The following is a 26,849-nucleotide window of genomic DNA, read 5'->3' on the forward strand; positions in this document are numbered from 1 at the left end:
ACCACCAGTTGCGGGATGGTTGTCAAACCTACGAGCAGGGATACTTGCGGAACAGGAACTACTGTATAAAGCTAACACACGTTGTAACCCCCCGGCCAAACCCCCAGACTGGGCAAAACTGCTAGAAGAAGTCAAGAGACTATCAAACATGCATGGGGCCCAGATGGACATAGCACACAGGAGACCCGACATAATATGAGCCGCCTCTCCTACCACCTGCAATGCAGCGCACCACCCTGTGCGCAACGCCGATCACTCGTGCCCCCTCACACGCACACACTCTAAAAGTTTTAAGTTACATGTATTGCTTAAATGGGAAGTTCAAGGGAAGAGCATATACACAGAATACTTGGCACTATAGCACGCACCAATAGGTGCGTAATGGAGATATACGCATAACCAATGGGATGAATAATTTTTGACAACTTAATTGCCAGAAATACTGTGATGCTAAGAAATACCTGCCATGTATTAACATGCGGAAAAGATAATTGACTGTCACCTTTCATATTATGCACCCTTATTTTGTTACTCACTTTATTAAAACTAAGATTTATGGAGAAAAGATATATGGAAACCATTAAGTATTAAGCACAATGCAAACACATTATCATTTCCTGGACATTACAAACACCACATATTACAATTTACCTTCTGAGCCGTGTTGCTGACAAAATCAATCGCCGGGGTTGGCTCTAAATAAAATTTCACCTCCTCATCCTTCTCCTGTTGCTCTTTTTTGATGTCGGCTTTCAATGGTTCATTGACCTTTACTATGTCTACTTCTTCGTCAAGCTCGGGTTCCTTTTTAAGAATCTGTTGTAAATCCTCAAGTTTTCTGCACAGACTTTCAGCAGTCGAGTATGACGATGGACATTCTAAATAAAATGAAATCAAAATTTTCCTTACTCTGAAGCACCCTAACAAAAGGCTAAAAATGCTGATTATAATTATTCAATAAGAACAGTTTCTTGTTGAGTTAAATAAGACCTTAAATTACACAGTAGCAGCAATTCACTCAAGGTTTTGAACTTCAGGTAAATATTCTTAATGTCTGAAACACGCCAGTTTTAACATCAAAGCAAACAGTATTTTCTATCAAGATAGTACTTAAACGGCACAATATTCTGCTGTCAATGAATTGTATGCGCCAGTAAAATAAAAGACAGGCCATCGGGATGCACAGGACAAAAGGGCAACGACCAGGGTGACTTGACTTGAAACGACCGGTTTAGGCTCCTCAAGAGCATTTCAACAATTACTCGCAAAGTTCTAAGCATTTCCTACGAATAAATAACAACGAACACGAATGCAACAAAGTATAAACGGAATCCTTTAAAAACAGTGTTGCTGTAATGTACATCAATCACTTGTTACTTAGTGATGCCAAATTTCTGCAGTTTCGTCTGCCAAGAATGCTTCAAGCAATCCCCAAAAATGTTCCTCGGTGGTAAACTGCAAGAAAGTAGCAGGTGCTTAACTAATGACCAGCTGAAGTGAACAGCTAAATATGCCCTTAGCTGCAATGCCAACATTCAATCAGTAATGACTTCCAACGTGTTAACTGCTCTACAGCTCTATATTGCACTTCCAGGGGAGGGAAAACGCAGCACAACTCTGGTGGACCGGCCAGGGTAATCACATCAAGCACAGACGTTTTCACCGCAATACAGGACACAACCAGAAACCAATAGTATGAAAAAAGTAGTTCATTAGAGGTTCCCCCGATCATATCAAGAGGTGACCGCTAATTTGAGCCCTTCATAAAAGGAGTCACTAAAACCTGTCATCAGGTCAGTATGATACCGACAGTCTCCATTTTGAGACTGGTGAGGCACTGCATATAGCGCCATCCCAGGAGTGAAATGAACATTGTGAAATTTAGCAACGACTTCAGCAAGGAAGGAAGGAACGACACTAAGTGGTTCTTTGTCAAGCTTTAAAGTTACACAGCAATTTCCTAAAACAAAAACTTTAATGGGTAGCTGTAGCAGGCTACAGAGTCCAGGGGTTCCCCTTAGAGGTTGATAGCGGCAATAATAGAGAATACTAATGCTCTATTTTGTGGTAGTGTGGTCGAGCAGTTAGGCTTATCAGAGGGTAGTGTTAAGCATTTGTTGTACACACACAGGCAATAATTGGGAACACACACTCAAAGACAATTCCAGGCCAATAGGTTTTTATATAGAAATATTATTTTCTTAATTTATTTTAGAACCACAAGATTCAGATATCAAGTAAGTACATTGTAAGGTACTTGGCATAGGTAAATATAGAACGTTGAATGAAAACTGTAATGTGCAACGTTTAGCATAAAATGGCAATACGCTACTTTAAAAGTGGACACTTCAAAATTCAACAGTTCCTGGGGAAGGTAAGTAAAGGTTAGTTTGTCAGGCAAGTAAAGCACTTACAAGTTCAGTCTCCGGGGCATAGGCAGCCCATCATGGGGGGTTCAAGTCAACCCCAAACACCGAGCACCAACAACACAGGGCCGGTCAGGTGCAGAGGTCAAAGTGGGGCCCAAATAACATAGGCGCCTATGGAGAATAGGGGTGCTCCGCTTCCAGGCTGCTAGCAGGTAGTTACCTGCATCCTCGGGGAGCAGACCAGTGGGCGAGGTTTGTAGAGCACTGGGGGAGTCCCAAACAGGCACACAAAATACACCCTCAGAAGCACAGGGGCGGCCGGGTGCAGTGTGCTAACAAGGCGTCAGGCTTTGTATTGGAATCAATGGAGGGACCCGGGGGGTCACTCTGGCGATGCAGGCAGGGCACAGGGGGGCTTCTCGGGCCAGCCACCATCTGGGCAAAGATGAGGGCCGCCTGCTGGTCACTCTTGCACCGGTAGTTCGTTCCTCTCTGGCCTGGGGGCTGCGGGTGCAGTGCTTCTTCCAGGCATCAGGTTCTTTGTTACCGGGCAGTCGTGGACAGGGGGATCCTCTGGATTCTCTCTGCAGGCGTTGTCGTGGGGGAGCAGGGAGGTCGTCTCAGGGTGAACATATCATGGGGGTCCTCTCTGCGGTGTTGGTTGCTCTGGACACGGGCCGGGGGCGTCGGGTGCAAGGTGGTGGGGACCTGCGCTTTAGGAGTGAGGTGAGTCCCTTTAAATATGGTTTCTTCTTTGTTGCTTTTTTGTTGCTTTGGACAGAGCCCCTGTCCACCGGAGTTTCTTGGTCCTTCGGGTTTGCAGGGCAGTCCTCTGAGTCAGCAGAGGTCGGTGGGCCCGCTGGATGTGTCGCTGTTGCAGGTTCTTTGAATCTGGAGAGAGGCCGGGAGGGCTGGGGCCAAAGCAGTTGTCTTCTCCTTCTCTGTGGGGTTTTCAGGTCAGCAGTCCTTGTTAGGTCATCAGGAATCCGATTTCCTGGTTTCAAGGTCGCCCCAAAATACTAGATTTAGGGGTGTGTTTAGGGCTGGAGGGCAGTAGCCAATGACTACTGTCCCTGAGGATGGCTATACCCTCCTTGTGCCTCCTCCCTTTGGGGAGGGGGGCACATCCCTAATACTATTGGGCTAAATCCCCCAAAGCAAGATGGAGGGTTTTCCAAGGAAGGGGTCACCTCAGCTCTGGACACCTTAGGGGCTGTCCTGGCTGGAGGGTGACTCCTCCGTGTTTTTCTCATTAACTCCTCTGGACTTGCCACCAAAGTGGGGGCTGTATCCAGGGGGCGGGCATCTCCACTAGTTGGAGTGCCCTTGGGCATTGTAATACCAGGCTTGAGCCTTTGAGGCTCACGGCCAGGTGTTTCAGTTCCAGCAGGGGGAGGTGTGAAGCACCTCCAACCAGACAGGTTTTGTTCCTGGTCACAGATTGCACAAAGGCACTCACCCGATGTGGCCAGAAACTAGTCTGGAAGTGGCAGGATAGCAGAGAGCGGTCAACCGAGCACTAGCAGTTGGACTGGTATACAGGTGGCATCTCTAAGATGCCCTCTGTGTGCATTTCTCAATAAATCCCACACTGGCATCAGTGTGGATTTATTGTGCTGAGAAGTTTGATACCAAACTTCCCAGTATTCAGTGTAGCCATTTGTAGTGTTATTTGAGTACTGACCACTGATGTTGTGTCACACCGCTTTGCACCTGGCGTAGCTGCCTATTGTCACTTTAGTGGTCACTGGTATTCAGCCTAGACTCCATTTTGTATTCAGCCTAGACTCCATTTTGTATTCGGCTTAGCTTCACCGCCACATTAAAGTATTTTTCCATGCAAACATGTTATGCAATGTGTTTTTCTACTTCTGCGTGTTTTCCTTCTCACCGAAGAGCTAGGACTGGTACACGATATGTAGGAGGTAAGCAGTCGGTACGATAAGACCGTAACAAGCTAGTGTTTATCATAGGCAAGAGAATGGTTTGACTTTGGGAGGCGTGCCTTGGGAAGGTGGCCAGCTCCCAACGCATTCCTTTCAAGGTTACCTAAACTAGCCAGCATTTTTTTATATTTCCATCTGAGAAGAGGGGGCTTCTAGAAGGCTTTTCCCATGGTTGTTTAAGCTATAAAAAGGTGGCTCTGCTCAGTAGCGATGAATTCCAAGATCTCGGTCAGAATTGGACGTCAAATGCCTGACGTGTTTCCCGTGAGGGTGAGGATCTCTTTCTCGCAGTTGAACGGGGTCATCTTCTACTGCCATGAGAAAGATGAAGCATCTGACAGGCCCTGCGGTGATGAATTTTTGTTAATTATTTGCTTTGCATTGATTATGAATATATATCTATATATCAATATAAGTGTTTGTACCCTTGCATGTATATATTTGCTGTTTATAGATTGCAGATTCTTTCATACGTTATTGTTGCACATTTTGAAAGTACACTTTTTACTATTCAAGCCTTCCTTCACAAACCTTGCAAAAAGCTATAATAAATGTCTTCTTCAGATTAAGAAGTGCATTACAGAGAATCTTTTCGACTCTTTTCAGTGTGAATATCTTGGCTCAGTCAAAAGTAAAGCAAAACACCATTATGGAACTGTGGAGTTTGTGTTTGACAAACTCCCAGACAATATACTCTTTATGGCTACCCTACACTTACAATGTCTAAACACTGGCTTAGACACTGTGGGGGCATAGTGCTCATGCAGCTATGCCCTCACCTGTGGTATAGTACATCTTGCCTTAGGGCTTTAAGGCCTGCTAGAAGGGTGACTTACCTATGCCACAGGCAGTGGGTGGTGGGCATGGCACCCAGAGAGGAGTGTCATGTCGACTTAGTCTTTTTCTCCACACCAGCACACACAAGCTGTGAGGCAGTGTGCATGTGCTGAGTGGGGGGGTCCCCAGGGTCCTTGGTACCAGGGGTACCATTTACAAGAGACTTATCTGTGTGCCAGGGCTGTGCCAATTGTGGAGACAAAGTTACAGTTTTAGGGAAAGAACACTGGTGGTGGGGCCAGCACACTTTCAAAGCTGGCATCAACAAAAAGGCAAAATGTTAGGGGGCAACCATGCCAACAGTGTCATTTTCCTACAAGATACCTCACTTGAATCACGTCATGGGAATCACAGTCAATCAAGATCTGTTTTCTCAACCAGTCTCCATCACCTGTGTTAGATGGCAGTGCTGAGAGCAGACTAAGGCATCTTGGAGCCCAATCGCAAATGACATGTCAACAGGTATATAAGGCTTCAGGTGGACCAATATCATCAGAGTTCTGATCTACTGCCAAACCCCCCAAAAATGTAATAACGCTAAAAAGAAAGAGCAAATGAAAATAATTCTGGATTCTCACTGGATTTATGTACACAATAATTCAAAACCCTCCTATAGTCTAGTCTAATAAGCATGTCTTCCTTTATACTTGGTTTGCAAAGCATGAATCTTCAACTCCACATCCGATGTAAAAAAACTTTTTAAAAAAAGAGATTTTACCCACGGTCTCTCCTTATTCTTATGGAATACAGCAAGCAAAAAGTCCTTCACCCTTCCAGTATAAAAGATATAACCACTATGATAGCCACCTTTCAAAACTGAATTTTAGGTGGAAAAACTGCATTGATTCGAAGTGTAGAACCATTAAAAAGGATAACACCAAGTTCAGATCCCTAACTTGAAAGGGAAAGATAAAATGGGCTCCATGGAAAATTATTTTGTAAGTCGTTATGGAATCCGTGAACTACCGGTCACTTAAAATAAGAGCCTTGCTCTGAAAAACACAAGTAAATTAAAATAACGTCTAAAAAACGCTCCACTGTACAAATGTTAAGATCTTATCTGTTTGGGAAACATCAAAGTGTAAAATCTCAGACTTTTAATAGGAATACCAGGCTACAGCAGTAGAACACCTGCGACAATAAACTACTTAGATTGATGGTTGTTTTGCTTCACTAATGACCAAGCTGAAAGTACAAGTTACTGACCTTCGGTAAAGATATATCAGGTAGAGACATATTCTAGTTGCAGATTCCTTACCTTTGAATTTCCCCAGGCGTCAGTCTGGATCCGGAGATTTTTCTTTGAGCAGTACCTCTGCGGGCCATCAGTCGGCGTTGGTCGACCCAGCGGGCATAGTGTTCTCCGAGATGACATCGCGGGTGTATATAGGCGCCACCCTGGCACGCTGACATCAGTTTCTTTTCACGACTTTCCACGCTAGTAGTGCGGAGCCATGTAGAAGACACAGAGTGATGGGCCAAAACTAGGGCCCTAAGGGGAAGTTCCTGTCCACAGAAATCAGTTCGCAGTGCTGGGAGGATGGGCGAGTCGGTAAGGAATCTGCAACTAGAATATGTCTCTACCAGATATATCGTTACTGAAGATAAGTAACTTGTACATCTGATAGAGACTTCTAGTTGCAGATTCCTTACCTTTGAATAGATACCCGACCAATACCATCTCCGGTGGAGGGCTGAAACTAAGATCACACCAAGAAGTCCTGTAGGACCGAACAACCAAAGTATCCGTCCCTGCGGACCTGACTGTCCAGGCAGTAGTGTTTGGCAAAAGTGCAGAGATGCCCACATCGCTGCCTGACAGATGTCCAGGACTGGAACGCCCCATTCTAGTGCTGTGGTAGCAGCAGCAGCTCTGGTGGAGTGAGCACGCAAACCTTCAGGAGGTTGCTTCTTAGCCAGAGGGTAGCACATTTTGATGCCTAGGAGCACCCATCGAGAAATGGTCCTCTTCTGCACTGCCTGCCCCTTCTTCAGAGCCACATATCCCACAAAGAGTTGATCATCCACCCAGAAGTCTTTGGTATGATCAACGTAGAAAGCCAGCACTCTTTTTGGGTCCAGAAAGTGGAGTCTCTCCTCTTCATGTGGGGGTGCATAAAAGGTAGGCAATGTGATGGACTGTCCGACATGGAAGGGTATCACTACTTTAGGTAGAAAAGAAGCCCTTGTGCGAAGTACCACTTTGTCAGGATGCATTGCCAAGCAAGGTGGCTTAGATGAAAGAGCCTGGAGCTCACTTACTCTGCGGGCAGAGGTAATGGCAATTAAAAAGACAGTCTTGATGGTTAAGAGCCGTAAAGGGCAGTTGTGAAGCGGCTCAAATGGGGCACACATACGGTATGTTAATACCAGGTTTAGATCCCATTGGGGCATGATGAATGGGATAGAAGGAAAGAGATGTGTGACGCCTTTAAGAAACCTCCCAATAATAGGAGATTTGAATAAAGAAGGCTGATCTGGTAACCTCCAGAAAGCAGAGATAGCAGAAAGATATCCCTTAAAAGTGCCCAGGGTGGAGCCCTGCTGGGCAAGGGAAAGAATAAAGAGGAGCAGAGAGAGGATCGACAGATTTGTCGATGCACCATGCCACAAATTTCTTCCAACGACAGGCATATAAGGCTTTGGTTGAGGGACGCCTGGCTGCAATTACTGACTTCAGGTGGCAGGTCAAAAGACGTCAACTGTCGCTGCTCAATCTCCAAGCAACGAGGCAGAGGGTGGACAGGTTCGGATGGAGGACCCTCCCCTGCTGCTGCGACAGAAGATCCTCCCAAAGAGGCAGTTTGATCAGAGGAGCTATTGCCATGCTCAATAGTTCTGTACTCTGTGCCCAGTCCGGAGCCACCAGTATAACAGGCCCGGTCTTGCCTGATCTTCTTCAGAACTCTAGGCAGAAGTGGTATTGGTGGGAAGGCGTACAGGAGGCCTGAGTTCCACCTGTGACAAAAAATGTCACAGAGCGAATGCCGCCTTGGAAACTCCAACATGCAAAACAGCTGACATTGACATTCTCTGCAGATGCGGACAGATCTAACCAAGGCTCTCCCCACTGCTGAAAGAGACCTTGCACCACCTTCAGATGGAGACCCCACTCATGATTGAGTCTGCATCGATGGCTGAGTTTTTTCTGCTCTGGCGTTCAAAGAGCCCACCAGATATTGAACGACCAGGGAAATGCCCTGGCATTCCAGCCAGGTCCAGAAGCGAAGAGCCTCTTGACAAAGGGACCCACGACCCCACTCCACCCTGCTTCTTGCAATACCACATGGCGGTGGCGTTGTCAGTGAACACCTGCACCACTTTCCCTTTGAGAGAGGGAAGGAATGCTTTCAATGCAAGTCTGATTGCCTGGAGCTCCAAAAGGTTGATGTGGAGTTCGGACTCTGACGGAAAACAGAGGCCTCTGATCTCCACCTCTACTGGACAAAATCCCAAGCATTTATTCAATAGCAATATGGTATCAGGAGGAAAAAGTACTTTTTGATAAGTTCACATTATTTATTGACTTCACATGCTATGAGAAATTATGTTTCAATCCAATACTGGATCTGATGAGTAACATCAATAGATTATTAAAAGGCTGGTTTGACAAAGGCCTATTGGATGAAGATAAATAGGTACACGCAAGTGACATGACCCAGATATCCATGTTTATATACCCTTCCCAAGATTCATAAGCACTTGCCCTTTCCACCAGGGAGGCCCACTGTTTTGGGCATAGGAGGTCCTACAGAAATAATTTCGGAGTTTGTGGACATTTTTCCACAACCACTTGTGCAGAATCTTCCATCATATATTAAGGGCACTAAACACATTTTGAATATTCTTCCAGATATTCAATGAGAACCAGGGATGATCTCGGAAACACCAGATTTTGTTTCCTTATACACTAGCATTAAAGATGATCTTGGTATTTTTGCATTGAGACATTTTCTGAAGAAAAAGGTTAGCAAGTCTACGGGCACACACGGAGACGCTATTGACTATGACTGAATGACTGAATTAATTTTACACAACAACTACTTTCTTTTTAACAATGAGTGGTACAAACAAAAACAAGAAGTAGCCATGGGCTCTAGATTTTCTCAGTCCTATGCAAATTTATTTATGGGACACTTAGAAGAGGAGCGTATTTGGGGCTTGGGAGGTGCACAATGGAATGACTCCATACTATACTGAGGATGATACACTGATGATTTGGACCGTTAGTGTGTCTGAACTGGATAATTTCTGTGAATATTTAAACTCAAATTTGGCTAATAGAAGGTTTACATGCAAACAAAACCCAACTAGAATAGTTTTTCTACATGTTGAATTGTTCATAGATGACCAGCGGATTCACAGTAAACTACATCGAAAGAGTACTTCTTGCAACTCAATATTGCATGCTACCAGTGCATACCCTAGACACCAGAACACAGCAATACCTTTTGGGTGGATGATGCGGGCAAGATGCAACTGCAGTAAGGAATTGCATTTTGATTTTTGGATAAAGGACATGGAAAGACGGTTTTTACAACAGGGCTATGATCAACGTACTGTTAGTAAAGCCCGTGATAAAATAGGAAAAATATCTAGGGGAGAAACACTGCAACACATTAAGAAAAATTGAATTTAGAAAACCCGATGTATAGTGGACTATACTCAGATGTCTGGATTGTTACTGAAAAGTATACGCAAACACTGGCATATATTGTATGCTGACAATGGTCTGAGGAGTATATCTCTTATAGACCTGTCTTTACATACCCTAAGGGTGCAAGCCTTAAAAATATGTTATGTCCCAGTTACTCAAATAAGAAACGCATTAAGAACTGGCTAACAGCATCTACAAGAGGTTTTCACAAATGTGGTGATTGCAGAGTGCGCAGATGGGCACAGGATGGTGTACGTACATTAGAAAATAGTAGAAAGGTCAAATTTGATATACTTTCTAACATTAATTGCAGCAGCAATTATGTGATATATATATGATTGTATGTAAACGTGGTCGAATGTATGTAGGAAGCACAATCAGGGCTTTGAGACAGAGAACTAGTGAACAATTTAGAGCCCTAAGACAGGATGATGTGAGATAGCCTATTGTTGTACATATGAAACAATGTCCGTCACAAGGACCTATTGCAAACTTCAGGTTCTTTGGTATAGATCAAGTAACAAGAAATCCCCGTGGGGGCAATAGGGAATTATTTTTAAGGAGAAGGGAATGTATTTGGATTCTATGAATGAGAGCAGAGGAGGATGGCCTTAATACTAATCATAAATTAGAATTTCTGCTGGGGGACTACAATCCTGGGACATGATAGATGTTATTTTCAGGAGAAGACTACTAATATAATTATGATTTTGTTAATATTGTGTGTAGTGATAGACAAGCAATAAGTAAAAACCACAACAATGTTTCATGAAGTAAGGACCTGAATATGTAATAGAATATGTGGAGATACATTTGTGTTTTTCTTGAATGTGCAATGTTTAAACTGAATTAACTTTTACATAATAATAATGTATAATAAAATGTCTTCTCTTCTTATTCCGGCCCGAAAGGATATTTGATAATGCACATAGATATGGGGTGATGACTTGCCAGCTAAGTATTATTATATTAGTAGGGTATGCTGGGCACTAATAATTTGAATCCTTTCTGACTTTTCCAAACAATGCTTAGGGGGCTAATGTGCCCTTTATTATTTGATCATCATCACTGCCATTAACTATCTGTGACGGTTCAAATTTGACTTTCATTAGTTGAACGGTGTACTCCTAATAATGCGGGTGATTAGGCCGGTAGGTTGGCCTTTCTCTCTTTCCACTGGGATAATTAAGGACAGAAATGGCACCCATGCAGACGCTTTGTAAGTGTATACACCTGCATTGGTACATAGATAATATTTCGGGGACCAGAATTGTAAGACTGAATAAGGACAAGGATTAGATCATTATTTGCAAAGGACTAGGACTAGATAGTTAAGTTATAAAGGATGGATTTATTATGCATAGATATTGTGAGGACAGGCTCAGGATGATACATTTTCTATAAGGTATACAACTATGCCAGTTTCTCGAGGCTATTATACATGGATATTGTAGGGGCAGGCCTGGAATGACATACTTTCAATATGGCAGATGATTATGTCGGTTTGCTGTCCTTCCTCTTTCTCCACTGGAACAAATTAGGACAAAAATGGCGCCCATACAGACAATTAAGAAGCGTACATGTCTGCTTTAGGCCACCGATATTATTTTGGGGACCGGAATCTTTTATGGAGTCCACTGAGGATATAAATGGTATGTAGCATTGTGACTGATTTTTGGAGCAGGCTTCCACTGGAGTTGACGTGGAAGCATAAACTGGTGCTTTTTCTTTTGAATAACGTGGGCGCACACGCTTGGCAGGGAGTGATCATATTGAATGTCGGGTAGTAGCTACCAGTAGTACTACAAACTAAAGTATGATCTGTAGACTTATGAAGTGACGTGGAATAACGTGGGCGTACAAGCGTTGGTTTAAGTGATTGCTTATGTTGGCTAGCAATTAACATCAGCACGAGCGATTAAAGAATATTTGTGAACTTAATAATTAACGCATATGTATATACAAGTGCTTACTGCTGCCAGTGTGGCTGTACATAACAAACACTTTTGGTTTTAGATTAAGGGTAGTACATTATATTAAGATGAAAGTAGTGATTAAAGCCTTTCTTATTGTTGATTTACTTTCTTTCTGTTTTCTCCATTTTTTGGTTACAACTTACACAAATAAGAAAAGGAGGTAGCACACATGGCAAAACGCATGCTAAGGACCAGTGGTCTTAGAAAACGCATTGAGTAGCCAAGTAAAGTTTTGGTGGTTGTCACTATCGATGACATTTGCATGTTAGGATATGCAGATAAATGGTGATTGTTTTTTGTCTTTCTCAAATGGGTCCAGCACATTAGGAGTTGTGTTCTTGTCTTCACTTTATCTTTTCTGTACCAACTGCAACTCATCCTATGCTTTGAAACTGGATGCTCTGTATACACAAATGGATACTTTTTGTAAATTGGGCACAATGCATGCACCCGACTTACTGAATGCTTTTATTGTGTTATGTTCTGGTTTGATCAAATGTTTGGGTTTCCACGCATGGCTGCACTATTTCGTACTTCTGACACAGAACTGGGAAATGGAAAAAATGAAAGTTACATGTCTGTAAAGTTACAATGGGAAATCTGATTATGTTCACATTTCAGCCCTGACGAAGTTGCAGCGATTATGTTCGCATGACGAAACACGTGTTGACTGGAACGTTAATGACAACTCTGAGGAACGTGAATTGTTTGTCAGATGATAACACCACAAGCTTGAAATAAACAAAAGCTGGAATTGAACTACATACTATTTAATGTTATTGAACTGACTTTGATTTGGAACGTGTGCCTTGGTTTATATTCTAATTGACTACCCCTTTGGGGGATTGGAGGAGTAGGGTGGATTTCCCTTTCCAGGAGCACCATATATGTATACAATTTAGTTATATGACTTTGGTGGGAATCGGTTAGCGCCATCACACATAAAAACACCCTTGAAATTATCTGTTATTCATTGAGTGTGTGGTGCATGATTGATATTGTGAGTACAACAAATGCTTAGCACATCTCCTGGATTGGCCTAACTGCTCGACCAGCTACCTCAAAAATTGGAGCATTAGGTGATCTGATTTTTACCGCTGGAAACCAATGTGTGGTTACCTCAACCCCCTGCACGTGTCTAGCTTTGCACACTACATAGAAGGCCAGCCACCTACACTGTCTCCACGTCTCCCCATCTTGTAAGACATGAGCCCACTTGTTGGCTGGGTTGGACTGGACCAGCAGTCCACGCATGCAGAGTGTTTCTGCGGGCCCCCCTGCAACCGCGAGGAACTCCAATGGTGGGCCCAACACCAGAAGACACCCCTGCACCCCCACCCTACACCCTGTGGAGGAGTGGACTGACAGGGTCCCCTCATGCCTGAGGAACTCAAGAGTCGAGGCCCCCTATAGGTTCCCCTGGACTGTCCTTCTAGTCCATCCCTGTAGCAACTTAGTAACCGGACCGATTCCCATAGACTTGAATACGACACCCAACACCATAACACACCTCTGGCACCTGGATGCACCAGATCTCCCAGAGGTGACCTGTTTGGTGTTGCCTTGGACCTTGCCCCAAACTAAACTTAAGTCCAGGAGATTGGCCCCGTAAGTCCCTGTACACTCCCCGTATGCAGTTCTTGTTTTTCCCCATAGGATACATTACTGCATCTGAAAAATGACCTGCCTACTTTTGAAAGCTCAGAAAATTCGTAATTCGAAAGGTACTCACCTGATTCTGATGATCTTGGTATCTAAATTCATATAAAAGTATAAGTTATTTTTATAAAATGGTGTCAGATTTCTTTATTGAGTGTGTCTCTCACTTACGGCATGAGTGTGTATTTTACATGCGTAGCACTACCCTGTGATATGCCTAACTGCTTGACCACACTACCCAAAAAGAGGGCAATTGAAATGTCATTTGTGCCTCTCTGATAGGTCTAGGGATTGCATTGACTCTCTGCAAAATGTTCCTCATTTTTGGTCATCTATATAAAGAGCCAGCTTCCTACATTGATGGGACAGCGGTGGGAAGAAGACTTTGCATGTACGGTACCACTCTGTCAGTATTGTGATTCCACTAAAGAATCCACGGTTGACTTTAGTTGCCAAAAATATATTTTTTTTAATTATAATTTTTTCCCCTACATTTCTAACCTGGTTTGTTAGGGTCTTGGTTAAGTCCCCCAGCCCTGTTGTGTTTAGAAGTTTGAAAATGTTAATAGATAGTTAGGCCTTAAAAACTGTTAGGAATTTTTGTTTAAGATTCTAAAAAGGCCCCAACTCATCTAAAATTAATGTCTTACTTGGAGGATAGAGTTGAGGAACTCAACCTCACCCCTTAACCTGTAGCTGCCAATGCAGCAGCTAATGAACCTCGGTATGGCCAGCAAGAATAAAACAGGCTTGTATCCTACCAAAGAACACTTCCAGGAGTTGCTGGCTGAGTTTGATAGGGTTCAGGCACCCCAAAGAAACACTGAGGAGGTTCAAGAGGATGACCTAGTCAGTGATGATGAGCCTGTCAGCAGTGCTCATAGGGATGGTTCTCCTTCCAGTACCCCTGAGGGAGAGAATAACAGTAGAAACCTCTAAAACAAGACTGTACCTAGAGGTCAGCCTGGTTCCTCCAGGTTCAGAGAAGCACTAGAGGATCCAGACAGAGAACTGGACAACCTAGCCAAGAAGGTGGCCCTGGAGGTCAAACTCTTAGAACTAAAGAAAAAAAGAATTGACATGGGCCTAGGTCCCATTTCTGGTGGCAACAATACATTAAACAGGGAGAAACATGTAGCTTTCAACTCTAAAACGCCCAAGGGGATTTTCCCAAATATGAGGATGGTGATGATATCATCAAGTGGTTCACAGCCTTTGAGAGGGCCTGTGTTTCCAGAGAGGTTAAACAAAACCACTGGGGCTCTTCTCCTTAGGGAAGGAAATATTCTCAGGTAAGTGCAGGGATGGAATCCTGACACTAAATGAGGCAGATGCTAGGTCCTATGTCTTCATTAAGGACACCATGATTGAGGGATCTGGACTCACCACTGAAGAGTATAGAATCACATTCAGGGAGACTCACAAATCTTAGTCAGTCCTAGGTTGATTTTGTGGACTTTTCAGTGACAACACTAGGTTGTTGGTTGAAGGGAAGTCAGGTGCAAGATTATGATGGGCTTTATAATTGGATTTTGAAGCAACATCCGTCCACCTTTGTAAGCCGTAGCATCTGGAGTTTGTTCTGTCTTCCCTGAGTTTTCTGTTCAGGGGACACGTTATTAAGAACACCGCTCAATCAGCAAGTGTGTGCGTGCAAGCTACCTACTGCTGGCCACCCGGCACCTTGGACGTTTTGTTCACCATTTTGAAGGACTGATTACCCTGGTAATCCCTCATTTTAGCTTTAACATCGACCTGATCGAAAACTCCTGGTGAAGGTACCAAACGCACTATTTTGATAGAGCCTTCTTGTTACACCTCTGCTGCCTGCTGCGGACTCGGCGGCCTACAACGGATCGGACCACCAAAGGGGGCGGAGCCTAGGCGTGAGCGCTATATAGCGCACCGCGCCCCCGCAATGCAGGGATCCTTCTTGTTACACCTGTGCTGCTTGCTGGGGACTCGGCATCCCACAACGCATCGGACCACCAAAAGGGGCTGAGCCTAGGCGAAAGCGCTCTATAGCACATTGCGTCCCCCACAACGCGGGGATCTTACTTGTTACACCTGTGCTGCCTCCTGGGGACTCGGCGTCCCACAACGCATCGGACCACCAAAGGGGGCGGAGCCTATGCGCGAGCACTATATCGCGCTTCGCGCCCCCCGCAACAAGGGGATCCTTCTTGTTATACCTGTGCTGCTTGCTGGGGACTCGGCGTCCCACAACACATCGAACCATCAACGGGGGCGGAGCCTAGGCGCAAGCGCTATATAGCGCATCGCATCCCCCCCCAGCAACGCAGGACGTGCGGCCTGTCTGCGCCCGTCAGAGACCGGAAGGGCCCGGGTCGGGCTACATCTCTTGGCCCTAAGATAGCTGCTGGGTTGTTTCATTCTTCAACTGTTTTTGTATATACTTACCGGCTCCTCCGTTAACTTCTATAAGATGGGAAAGCGTAAATCGCAAGGCAGTCCTGCGGTGGCAGCTACATTATCTAAAATTCCCAAATCTAAAAAAATTCCAAAAAGACTAACAAATTGCGCTACTGATGAAATCGATACTTTCATTGAGGAGGTGGAATCATTGTTAAATGGAAAAGAGAGGCAAGTTTCCAAAGAACAATCCAGAGTTCCCTCTTCATCTTTTTTCAAACCTAGAGTATCAAAAAGACCTACTGCAGTGGGCTCCATAGACCTTGCCCCAAATTTGGTATTTAAAACGGGTCCAGGTGGTGTAGTCGACCAAGTGTCTCCAAGTAAAGACCTTACCCAAACTGCAGTTAGGGGTGTTGTTGATGGAAGCAATACAGTTCACGACTTAACCTGTTCAAATCGTTTCTCTATTCTAGGAGACCTCAATCCAAACACAGAAGAATATCCCCCCAATTCCAACTCACAAATGTCCGCTAGTCAGCCTACCGGTGAAAATTTTCAGGCAGAAGTGGTCAATCTAATTGTAGATCTAAAGCAAGAGATAAAGGTCCTTAAACGAATGTTGTCTGAGGCACTTACTCTACTTCGCCTGGAGGCCATAAAAAGGGTTGTGGCGTCTGCGGACCCCTCTTCCATGAGCCAACGATGAAAGTAAGGAATCTGACATGGGGGATGAAAAACTACTGTCTAGTAAAGGCCCATTTGTGGGTCATATGGAAATCCCTAGAGCAGCCAAGCTGCAGTAACCGTACCATCCAGTTTAGCCCTCATACCGGAGATCTACGGAATACTTCCATCAGGCAACGTACAGGGAAAATCCATAACCATAAATATGGTTATTCTATATATATGTGCAATGTTCCGAAACTATCATTAAACTCGTATGAAGACAGTCTTTCATTAGACGAATAAGGCTATCCATTGGATTAGACACGTCAGGAATTTTGCTTCTATTATTCATTCAGATGTTATCTTTGCAAAGCGTCATATATGCAAGACAGGCCAAGTGGATACAGTTGAGTTAGTATTAGCAATTTCTGACTTGGTTTATGCCCTCTTATCTATAGAGGCACGAAACCCACTACGGAATAGATCGAATATCATTCTCCAACAAAATTGTCCTTCTGGGGATATCTCTGCTAAGAAACCTGTTGCCAGCACGGGAAATGGGATGGCCAACATGGGATTTTCTGAGCAACCTACTCGAATTTATTTGGCCCTTTCTTCGGATATTCCTCGGAGGGAGTGTGAGACCGTTGCTAACCGGTTTAAAACTCCAAGCAAAAGACTAGGTTCAAATCCATCAGAAACTGATTGACTCAAAGAAGAACTAGCTCCGTGGAATACTGATTTTTTGTATGAGGGTGGGAACTCATTTAAGAACAAGAAGCCTGGTTTCCAGTGGTCATGCCAGAGGGGTGGGCACACTGGAACAGAATCTAAGTATACAAGATGATGTAATATCCTCGCCTTTGGTGTCTTGCTGGGGGGGTCTCCAATGATCCTAGACCTAGGCCTGTTCACTCTAGTGTAATTTCCTGGAATATAGCCGGTTTACGGAACAAGATTGATGACCCAGAATGGGACTCCCTTATTAATTCCCGTAGCATTTGCCTCTTCCAGGAAACCTGAGTCACTACTAACTTACACAGGCAAGGGTTTACATCATTCTGCAAAGAGGCTGTCCCCTCATCTGCGGGGAGGGCAGGAGGAGGGTCTTATTACATGGATAAAGATAGCTAAGGTAAGGGAAGTGAAGGAAATCACTGTTAATTCTCCTGACATTCTGGCTGTTTCAATCAAACTAAAGCCGGGTCCCACACTTTTGAGCGTAAACCTTTACAATAGCCCAGGTCCCCCTAGTAAAACCTCAGAAGCTATATCTCTGTTAAACACTTGTAAAGAAATGCCTCCTTGGCATGGTTACCCCCTGTCTTTTTGCCTTTTCTGATGCTATGTTTTGAATTGAAAGTGTGCTGAGGCATGCTAACCAGGCCCCAGCACCAGTGTTCTTTCCCTAACCTGTACTTTTGTATCCACAATTGGCACACCCTGGCATCCAGGTAAGTCCCTTGTAACTGGTAACTCTGGTACCAAGGGCCCTGATGCCAGGGAAGGTCTCTAAGGGCTGCAGCATGACTTATGCCACCCTGGAGACCCCTCACTCAGCACAGACACACTGCATGCCAGCTTGTGTGTGCTGGTGAGAACAAAATGAGTAAATCGACATGGCACTCCCCTCAGGGTGCCATGCCAGCCTCTCACTGCCTATGCAAATATAGATAAGTCACCCCTCTAGCAGGCCTTACAGCCCTAAGGCAGGGTGCACTATACCATAGGTGAGGGCACCAGTGCATGAGCACTGTGCCCTACAGTGTCTAAGCCAAACCTTAGACATTGTAAGTGCAGGGTAGCCATAAGAGTATATGGTCTGGGAGTTGGTCAAACACGAACTCCACAGCACCATAATGGCTACACTGAAAACTGAGAAGTTTGGTATCAAACTTCTCAGCACAATAAATGCACACTGATGCCAGTGTACATTTTATTGTGAAACACACCCCAGAGGGCACCTTAGAGGTGCCCCCTGAAACTGTATCCAACTCTCTATGTAGGCTGACTGGTTCCAGCAGCCTGCCACACTACAGGGAGTGCAGAATTATTAGGCAAATGAGTATTTTGACCACATCATCCTCTTTATGCATGTTGTCTTACTCCAAGCTGTACAGGCTCGAAAGCCTACTACCAATTAAGCATATTAGGTGATGTGCATCTCTGTAATGAGAAGGGGTGTGGTCTAATGACATCAACACCCTATATCAGGTGTGCATAATTATTAGGCAACTTCCTTTCCTTTGGCAAAATGGGTCAAAAGAAGGACTTGACAGGCTCAGAAAAGTCAAAAATAGTGAGATATCTTGCAGAGGGATGCAGCACTCTTAAAATTGCAAAGCTTCTGAAGCGTGATCATCGAACAATCAAGCGTTTCATTCAAAATAGTCAACAGGGTCGCAAGAAGCGTGTGGAAAAACCAAGGCGCAAAATAACTGCCCATGAACTGAGAAAAGTCAAGCGTGCAGCTGCCACGATGCCACTTGCCACCAGTTTGGCCATATTTCAGAGCTGCAACATCACTGGAGTGCCCAAAAGCACAAGGTGTGCAATACTCAGAGACATGGCCAAGGTAAGAAAGGCTGAAAGACGACCACCACTGAACAAGACACACAAGCTGGAACGTCAAGACTGGGCCAAGAAATATCTCAAGACTGATTTTTCTAAGGTTTTATGGACTGATGAAATGAGAGTGAGTCTTGATGGGCCAGATGGATGGGCCCGTGGCTGGATTGGTAAAGGGCAGAGAGCTCCAGTCCGACTCAGACGCCAGCAAGGTGGAGGTGGAGTACTGGTTTGGGCTGGTATCATCAAAGATGAGCTTGTGGGGCCTTTTCGGGTTGAGGATGGAGTCAAGCTCAACTCCCAGTCCTACTGCCAGTTCCTGGAAGACACCTTCTTCAAGCAGTGGTACAGGAAGAAGTCTGCATCCTTCAAGAAAAACATGATTTTCATGCAGGACAATGCTCCATCACACGCGTCCAAGTACTCCACAGCGTGGCTGGCAAGAAAGGGTATAAAAGAAGGAAATCTAATGACATGGCCTCCTTGTTCACCTGATCTGAACCCCATTGAGAACCTGTGGTCCATCATCAAATGTGAGATTTACAAGGAGGGAAAACAGTACACCTCTCTGAACAGTGTCTGGGAGGCTGTGGTTGCTGCTGCACGCAATGTTGATGGTGAACAGATCAAAACACTGACAGAATCCATGGATGGCAGGCTTTTGAGTGTCCTTGCAAAGAAAGGTGGCTATATTGGTCACTGATTTTTTTTTGTTTTGTTTTTGAATGTCAGAAATGTATATTTGTGAATGTTGAGATGTTATATTGGTTTCACTTTTAATAATAAATAATTGAAATGGGTATATATTTTTTTTTGTTGAGTTGCCTAATAATTATGCACAGTAATAGTCACCTGCACACACAGATATCCCCCTAACATAGCTAAAACTAAAAACAAACTAAAAACTACTTCCAAAAATATTCAGCTTTGATATTAATGAGTTTTTTGGGTTCACTGAGAACATGGTTGTTGTTCAATAATAAAATTAATCCTCAAAAATACAACTTGCCTAATAATTCTGCACTCCCTGTAGAGACATGTTGCTGGCCCCATGGGGAGAGTGCCTTTGTCACCAGTAACAAAGCCTGCACTGGGTGGAGATGCTAACACCTCCCCCAGGCAGGAGCTGTAACACCTGGCGGTGAGCCTCAAAGGCTCACCCCTTTGTTCCAGCACCGCAGGACACTCCAGCTAGTGGAGTTGCCCGCCCCCTCCGGCCACGGCCCCCACTTTTGGCGGCAAGGCCGGAGGAAATAATGAGAACAACAAGGAGGAGTCACTGGCCAGTCAGGACAGCCCCTAAGGTGTCCTGAGCTGAAGTGACTAACTTTTAGAAATCCTCCATCTTGCAGATGGAGGATTCCCCCAATAGGATTAGGGATGTGACCCCCTCCCCTTGGGAGGAGGCACAAAGAGGGTGTACCCACCCTCAGGGCTAGTAGCCATTGGCTACTAACCCCCCAGACCTAAACACGCCCTTAAATTCAGTATTTAAGGGCTTCCCTGAACCTAAGAATTTAGATTCCTGAAACTACAAGAAGAAGAGGACTGCTGAGCTGAAAAACCCCTGCAGAAGAAGAACAGAAGACACCAACTGCTTTGGCCCCAGTCTTACCGGCCTGTCTCCTGCCTTCCAAAGAAACCTGCTCCAGCGACGCTTTCCAAAGGACCAGCGACCTCTGAATCCTCAGAGGACTGCCCTGCTTCAAGAAAGACAAGAAACTCCCGAGGACAGCGGCACTGCTCCAAAAGAACTGCAACTTTGTTTCAAAGGAGCAGATTTAAAGACCCCTGCAACTCCCCGCAAGAAGTGTGAGACTTGCAACACTGCACCCGGCGACCCCGACTCGACTGGTGGAGAACCAACACCTCAGGGAGGACCCTCCGGCGACTCCGAGTCCGTGAGTAACCAAAGTTGTCCCCCCTGAGCCCCCACAGCGACGCCTGCAGAGGGAATCCCGAGGCTCCCCCTGACCGCGACTGCCTGAACCTAAAGTCCCGACGGCTGGAAAAGACCCTGCACCCGCAGCCCCCAGCACCTGAAGGAACGGAACTTCTGTGCAGGAGTGACCCGCAGGAGGCCCTCTCCCTTGCCCAGGTGGTGGCTACCCCGAGGAGCCCCCCCCTTGCCTGCCTGCACCGCTGAAGAGACCCCTTGGTCTCCCATTGAAATCTACAGAGAACCAGACGCTTGTTTACACACTGCACCCGGCCGCCCCCGCGCTGCTGAGGGTGTACTTTTTGTGCTGACTTGTGTCCCCCCCGGTGCCCTACAAAACCCCCCTGGTCTGCCCTCCGAAGACGCGGGTACTTACCTGCTGGCAGACTGGAACCAGGGCACCCCCTTCTCTCCATTGAAGCCTGTGTGTTTTGGGCACCTCTTTGACCTCTGCACCTGACCGGCCCTGAGCTGCTGGTGTGGGAACTTTGGGGTTGCTCTGAACCCCCAACGGTGGGCTACCTTGGACCCAAAACTGAGACCTGTAAGTGATTTATTTACCTGCTAAAAATAACAATACTTTACCTCCCCCAGGAACTGTGAAAATTGCACTAAGTGTCCACTTTTAAAACAGCTTATTGTGTTTTATGTAAAAAGTATATATGCTACTGTGATTATTCAAAGTTCCTAAAGTACTTACCTGCAATACCTTTCAAATGAGATATTACATGTAGAATTTGAACCTGTGGTTCTTAAAATAAACTAAGAAAAGATATTTTTCTATAACAAAACCTATTGGCTGGATTTGTCTCTGAGTGTGTGTTCCTCATTTATTGCCTGTGTGTATGTACAACAAATGCTTAACACTACTCCTTTGATAAGCCTACTGCTCGACCACACTACCACAAAATAGAGCATTAGTATTATCTCTTTTTGCCACTATCTTACCTCTAAGGGGAACCCTTGGACTCTATGCATACTATTCCTTACTTTGAAATAGTGCATACAGAGCCAACTTCCTACATTGGTGGATCAGCGGTGGGGTACAAGACTTTGCATTTGCTGGACTACTCAGCCAAAACCTGATCACACGACAAATTCCAAAAATTGTCATTAGAACTTGATTTTTTGCAATTTGAAATTTTTCTAAATTCTTTAAAGTCCTGCTAGGGCCTTGTGTTAGTCCCTGTTTAGCATTTCCTTTTACAGTTTAAAAATTTGGTAAAAGTTTGAATTAGATTCTAGAACTAGTTTTAGATTCTTAAAAAGTATTCCAACTTTTAGAAGCATAATGTCCAGTACAGATGTGAATGTGGTGGAACTCGACACCACACCTTACCTCCATCTTAAGATGAGGGAGCTAAGGTCACTCTGTAAAATAAAGAAAATAGTAATGGGCCCCAGACCTTCCAAACTACAGCTCCAGGAGCTGTTGGCAGAGTTTGAAAAGGCCAACCCCTCTGAGGATGGCAACTCAGAGGATGATGATAGTGACTTGGAGGGTGATTCCCCCCTACCAGTCCTATCTAGGGAGGACAGGGCCTCTCAAGCCCTGACTCCGAGCACAATAGTCTGAGATGCTGGCTCCCTCACATGAGGGACCAACCTCTCTGAAATCACTGACGATAACTCCAGTGAAGAGGACATCCAGTTAGCCAGGATTGGCAAAAGATTGGCTTTGGAAAGACAGATCCTAGCCATAGAAAGGGAAAGACAAGAGATGAGCCTAGGACCCATCAATGGTGGCAGCAACATAAATAGGGTCAGAGATTCTCCTGACATGTTGAAAATCCCTAAAGGGATTGTAACTAAATATGAAGATCGTGATGACATCACCAAATGGTTCACAGCCTTTGAGAGGGCTTGTGTAACCAGAAAAGTGACCAAATCTCACTGGGGTGCTCTCCTTTGGGAAATGTTCACAGGAAAGTGTAGGGATAGACTCCTCACACTCTCTGGAAAAGATGCAGAATCTTATGACCTCATGAAGGGTACCCTGATTGAGAGCTTTGGATTCTCCACTGAGGAGTATAGGATTAGATTCAGGGGGGCTCAAAAATCCTCGAGCCAGACCTGGGTTGACTTTGTAGACTACTCAGTAAAAACACTAGATGGTTGGATTCAAGGCAGTGGTGTAAGTAATTATGATGGGCTGTACAATTTATTTGTGAAAGAACACCTATTAAGTAATTGTTTCAATGATAAACTGCATCAGCATCTGGTAGACCTAGGACCAATTTCTCCCCAAGAATTGGGAAAGAAGGAGGACCATTGGGTCAAGACTAGGGTGTCCAAAACTTCCACGGGGGTGACCAAAAGAAAGGGGTCACAAAACCTCCCCAGGGGAAGGGTGGTGAGACAGCCAAAAACAAAAATAGTAAAGAGTCTTCTACAGGCCCCCAAAAACCTGCACAGGAGGGTGGGCCCAAGAGCCTCTTCACAAAACAATTCTGGGTACAAGGGTAAAAACTTTGATCCCAAAAAGGCCTGGTGTCGTATCTGTAGTCAGTCTGGACACCAAACTGGAGACAAGGCCTGTCCCAAGAAAAATACCACTTCAAACTCCACTCCAGCTAACACTGGAATGGCTAGTCTCCAAGTGGGATCAACAGTGTGCCCAAGCAAATCAGGTGTCACACTGAAGCTACATTAGTCTCTGAGGGTGGGGTGGATTTAGCCATACTGGCTGCCTGGCCCCCTAACATGCAAAAATACAGGCAGCAGCTCTTAATTAATGGGACAAGTGTAGAGGGCCTGAGGGATACAGGTGCCAGTGTCACTATGGTGACAGAGAAACTGGTTTCCCCTGGCCAATACCTGACTGGACAAACCTATCCAGTCACCAATGCTGACAATCAAACTAAAGTACATCCCATGGCTATGGTAACTTTAGAGTGGGGAGGGGTCAATGGCCTGAAACAGGTGGTGGTCTCCTCAAATATCCCAGTAGACTGTTTGCTTGGAAATGACCTGGAGTCCTCAGCATGGGCTGAGGTAGAACTGAAAACCCATGCAGCCATGCTGGGTATCCCTGAACTGGTGTATGTCAAGACAAGGGCACAGTGCAAGGCACAGGGTGAAAAAGTAGAGCTGGAGTCTGGAAGAAAGGCCCAGCCTACCAAGAGAAAAGGAAAGTCAGCTGGGAAACCAGCTGCAACACAACAAGAAAAAGAGAGCCTCTCTTCTCAGGAAGAAGTTCTGCCCTCTGAGGGAACTGAGCCTATGGAGCTGGAACCTTACCAGGTTGAGCTCTTAGGCCCAGGGGGACCCTCAAGGGAAGAGTTGTGTAAGGGGCAAGAAACCTGTCCCTCTCTTGAAGGCCTTAGGCAGCAAGCTGCTGAAGAGTCCAAAGGCAAGAAAAATGGAACACATAGGGTCTATTGGGAAGATGGACTCCTGTACACTGAGGCAAGAGATCCCAAACCTGGTGCCACTAGGAGAGTGGTAGTGCCTCAGGCGTTCAGAGAGTTTATTCTGACCTTAGCCCATGATATTCCCCTTGCTGGGCATTTGGGACAAACCAAGACGTGGGAGAGGTTAGTCAACCACTTCTACTGGCCCAACATGTCCCAGAAGGTTAGGGAGTTTTGCATCTCTTGTACCACCTGTCAAGCCAGTGGTAAGACAGGTGGACATCCAAAGGCCCCCCTCATTCCACTTCCAGTGGTGGGGGTCCCCTTTGAAAGAGTGGGTGTGGACATAGTGGATCCACTTTAACCTCCAACAGCCTCAGGAAATATGTACATCCTAGTAGTAGTGGATCATGCTACTAGGTATCCTGAAGCTATTCCCCTTAGGTCGACTACTGCCCCTGCAGTAGCCAAGGCCCTCATTGGTATCTTTACCAGAGTGGGCTTCCCTAAGGAGGTGGTGTCTGACAGAGGTACCAACTTCATGTCAGCATACCTGAAACACATGTGGAATGAGTGTGGAGTGACTTATAAATTCACTACACCATATCATCCACAAACTAATGGCCTTGTTGAGAGATTCAACAAGACATTAAAGGGCATGATCATGGGGCTCCCAGAAAAACTCAAAAGGAGATGGGATGTCCTCCTGCCATGTCTGCTTTTCGCTTACAGAGAGGTGCCTCAGAAGGGAGTAGGGTTCTCACCCTTTGAACTTCTGTTTGGCCACCCTGTAAGGGGACCACTTGCTCTTGTTAAAGAAGGCTGGGAGAGACCTCTTCATGAGCCTAAACAAAACATAGTGGACTATGTACTTGGCCTTCGCTCAAGAATGGCAGAGTACATGGAAAAGGCAAGTAAAAACCTTGAGGCCAGCCAACAGCTCCAGAAGTTTTGGTATGACCAAAAGGCTGCAATGGTTGAATTACAACCAGGGCAGAAAGTCTGGGTTTTGGAGCCTGTGGCTCCCAGGGCACTTCAGGACAGATGGAGTGGCCCTTACCCAATCCTGGAAAAGAAGAGTCAGGTCACCTACCTGGCGGACCTAGGCACAAGCAGGAGCCCCAAGAGGGTGATCCATGTAAACCGCCTAAAACTCTTCCATGATAGGGCTGATGTGAATCTGTTGATGGTAACAGATGAGGACCAGGAAGCTGAGAGTGAGCCTCTCCCTGATCTCCTCTCATCAGACCCTAAAGATGGCTCAGTGGATGGAGTGATCTATTCAGACACCCTCTCTGGCCAACAGCAATCTGATTGTAGGAAGGTCCTGCAACAGTTTGCTGAGCTCTTTTCCTTAACCCCTGGTCAGACACACCTGTGTACCCATGATGTGGACACAGGAGACAGCATGCCTGTCAAAAACAAAATTTTCAGACAGTCTGATCAAGTTAAGGAAAGCATCAAGGTGGAAGTCCACAAGATGCTGGAATTGGGAGTAATTGAGCACTCTGACAGCCCCTGGGCTAGCCCAGTGGTCTTAGTCCCCAAACCTCACACCAAAGATGGAAAGAGAGAGATGAGGTTTTGTGTGGACTACAGAGGTCTTAATTCTGTCACCAAGACAGATGCCCATCCCATTCCTAGAGCTGACAAGCTGATTGACAAATTAGGTGCTGCCAAATTCTTAAGTACCTTTGACTTAACAGCAGGGTACTGGCAAATCAAAATGGCACCTGGAGCAAAAGAGAAAACAGCATTCCCCACACCTGATGGGCATTATCAGTTTACTGTTATGCCCTTTGGTTTAAAGAATGCCCCTGCCACCTTCCAAAGGTTGGTGAATCAAGTCCTTGCTGGGTTGGAGTCCTTTAGTGCAGCTTATCTTGATGATATTGCTGTCTTTAGCTCCAACTGGCAGGATCACCTGGTCCACCTGAAGAAGGTTTTGAAGGCTCTGCAATCAGCAGGCCTCTCTATCAAGGCATCCAAATGCCAGATAGGGCAGGGAACTGTGGTTTACTTAGGACACCTTGTAGGTGGAGGCCAAGTTCAGCCACTCCAGCCTAAGATCCAGACTATTCTGGACTGGGCAGCTCCAAAAACCCAGACTCAAGTCAGGGCATTCCTTGGCTTGACTGGGTACTATAGGAGGTTTGTGAAGGGATATGGATCCATTGTGACAGCCCTCACAGAACTCACCTCCAAGAAAATGCCCAAGAAAGTAAACTGGACTGTAGAATGCCAACAGGCCTTTGACACCCTGAAACAAGCTATGTGCACAGCACCAGTTCTAAAAGCTCCAGATTACTCCAAGCAATTCATTGTGCAAACGGATGCCTCTGAACATGGGATAGGGGCAGTTTTGTCCCAAACAAATGATGATGGCCTTGACCAGCCTGTTGCTTTCATTAGCAGGAGGTTACTCCCCAGGGAGCAGCGTTGGAATGCCATTGAGAGGGAGGCCTTTGCTGTGGTTTGGTCCCTGAAAAAGCTGAGACCATAC

General features: G+C 45.4%; 1 protein-coding gene across 2 annotated transcripts in view; it reads right to left on the bottom strand.

The window, feature by feature from the left end:
• Positions 1-26,849, bottom strand: part of YEATS2 (YEATS domain containing 2) — a 1,667,962-nt gene that overhangs the window by 176,073 nt on the left and 1,465,040 nt on the right. For both annotated transcript variants that reach the window (XM_069213699.1, XM_069213698.1), the window contains one exon: positions 652-878. In XM_069213699.1, the coding sequence (XP_069069800.1) occupies positions 652-878 (227 nt within the window). The remainder of the gene's footprint in view (positions 1-651; positions 879-26,849) is intronic.

The sequence above is a fragment of the Pleurodeles waltl genome, chromosome 11 (genome assembly GCF_031143425.1).
Source record: "Pleurodeles waltl isolate 20211129_DDA chromosome 11, aPleWal1.hap1.20221129, whole genome shotgun sequence".
In the NCBI taxonomy this organism is placed as follows: domain Eukaryota; kingdom Metazoa; phylum Chordata; class Amphibia; order Caudata; family Salamandridae; genus Pleurodeles; species Pleurodeles waltl.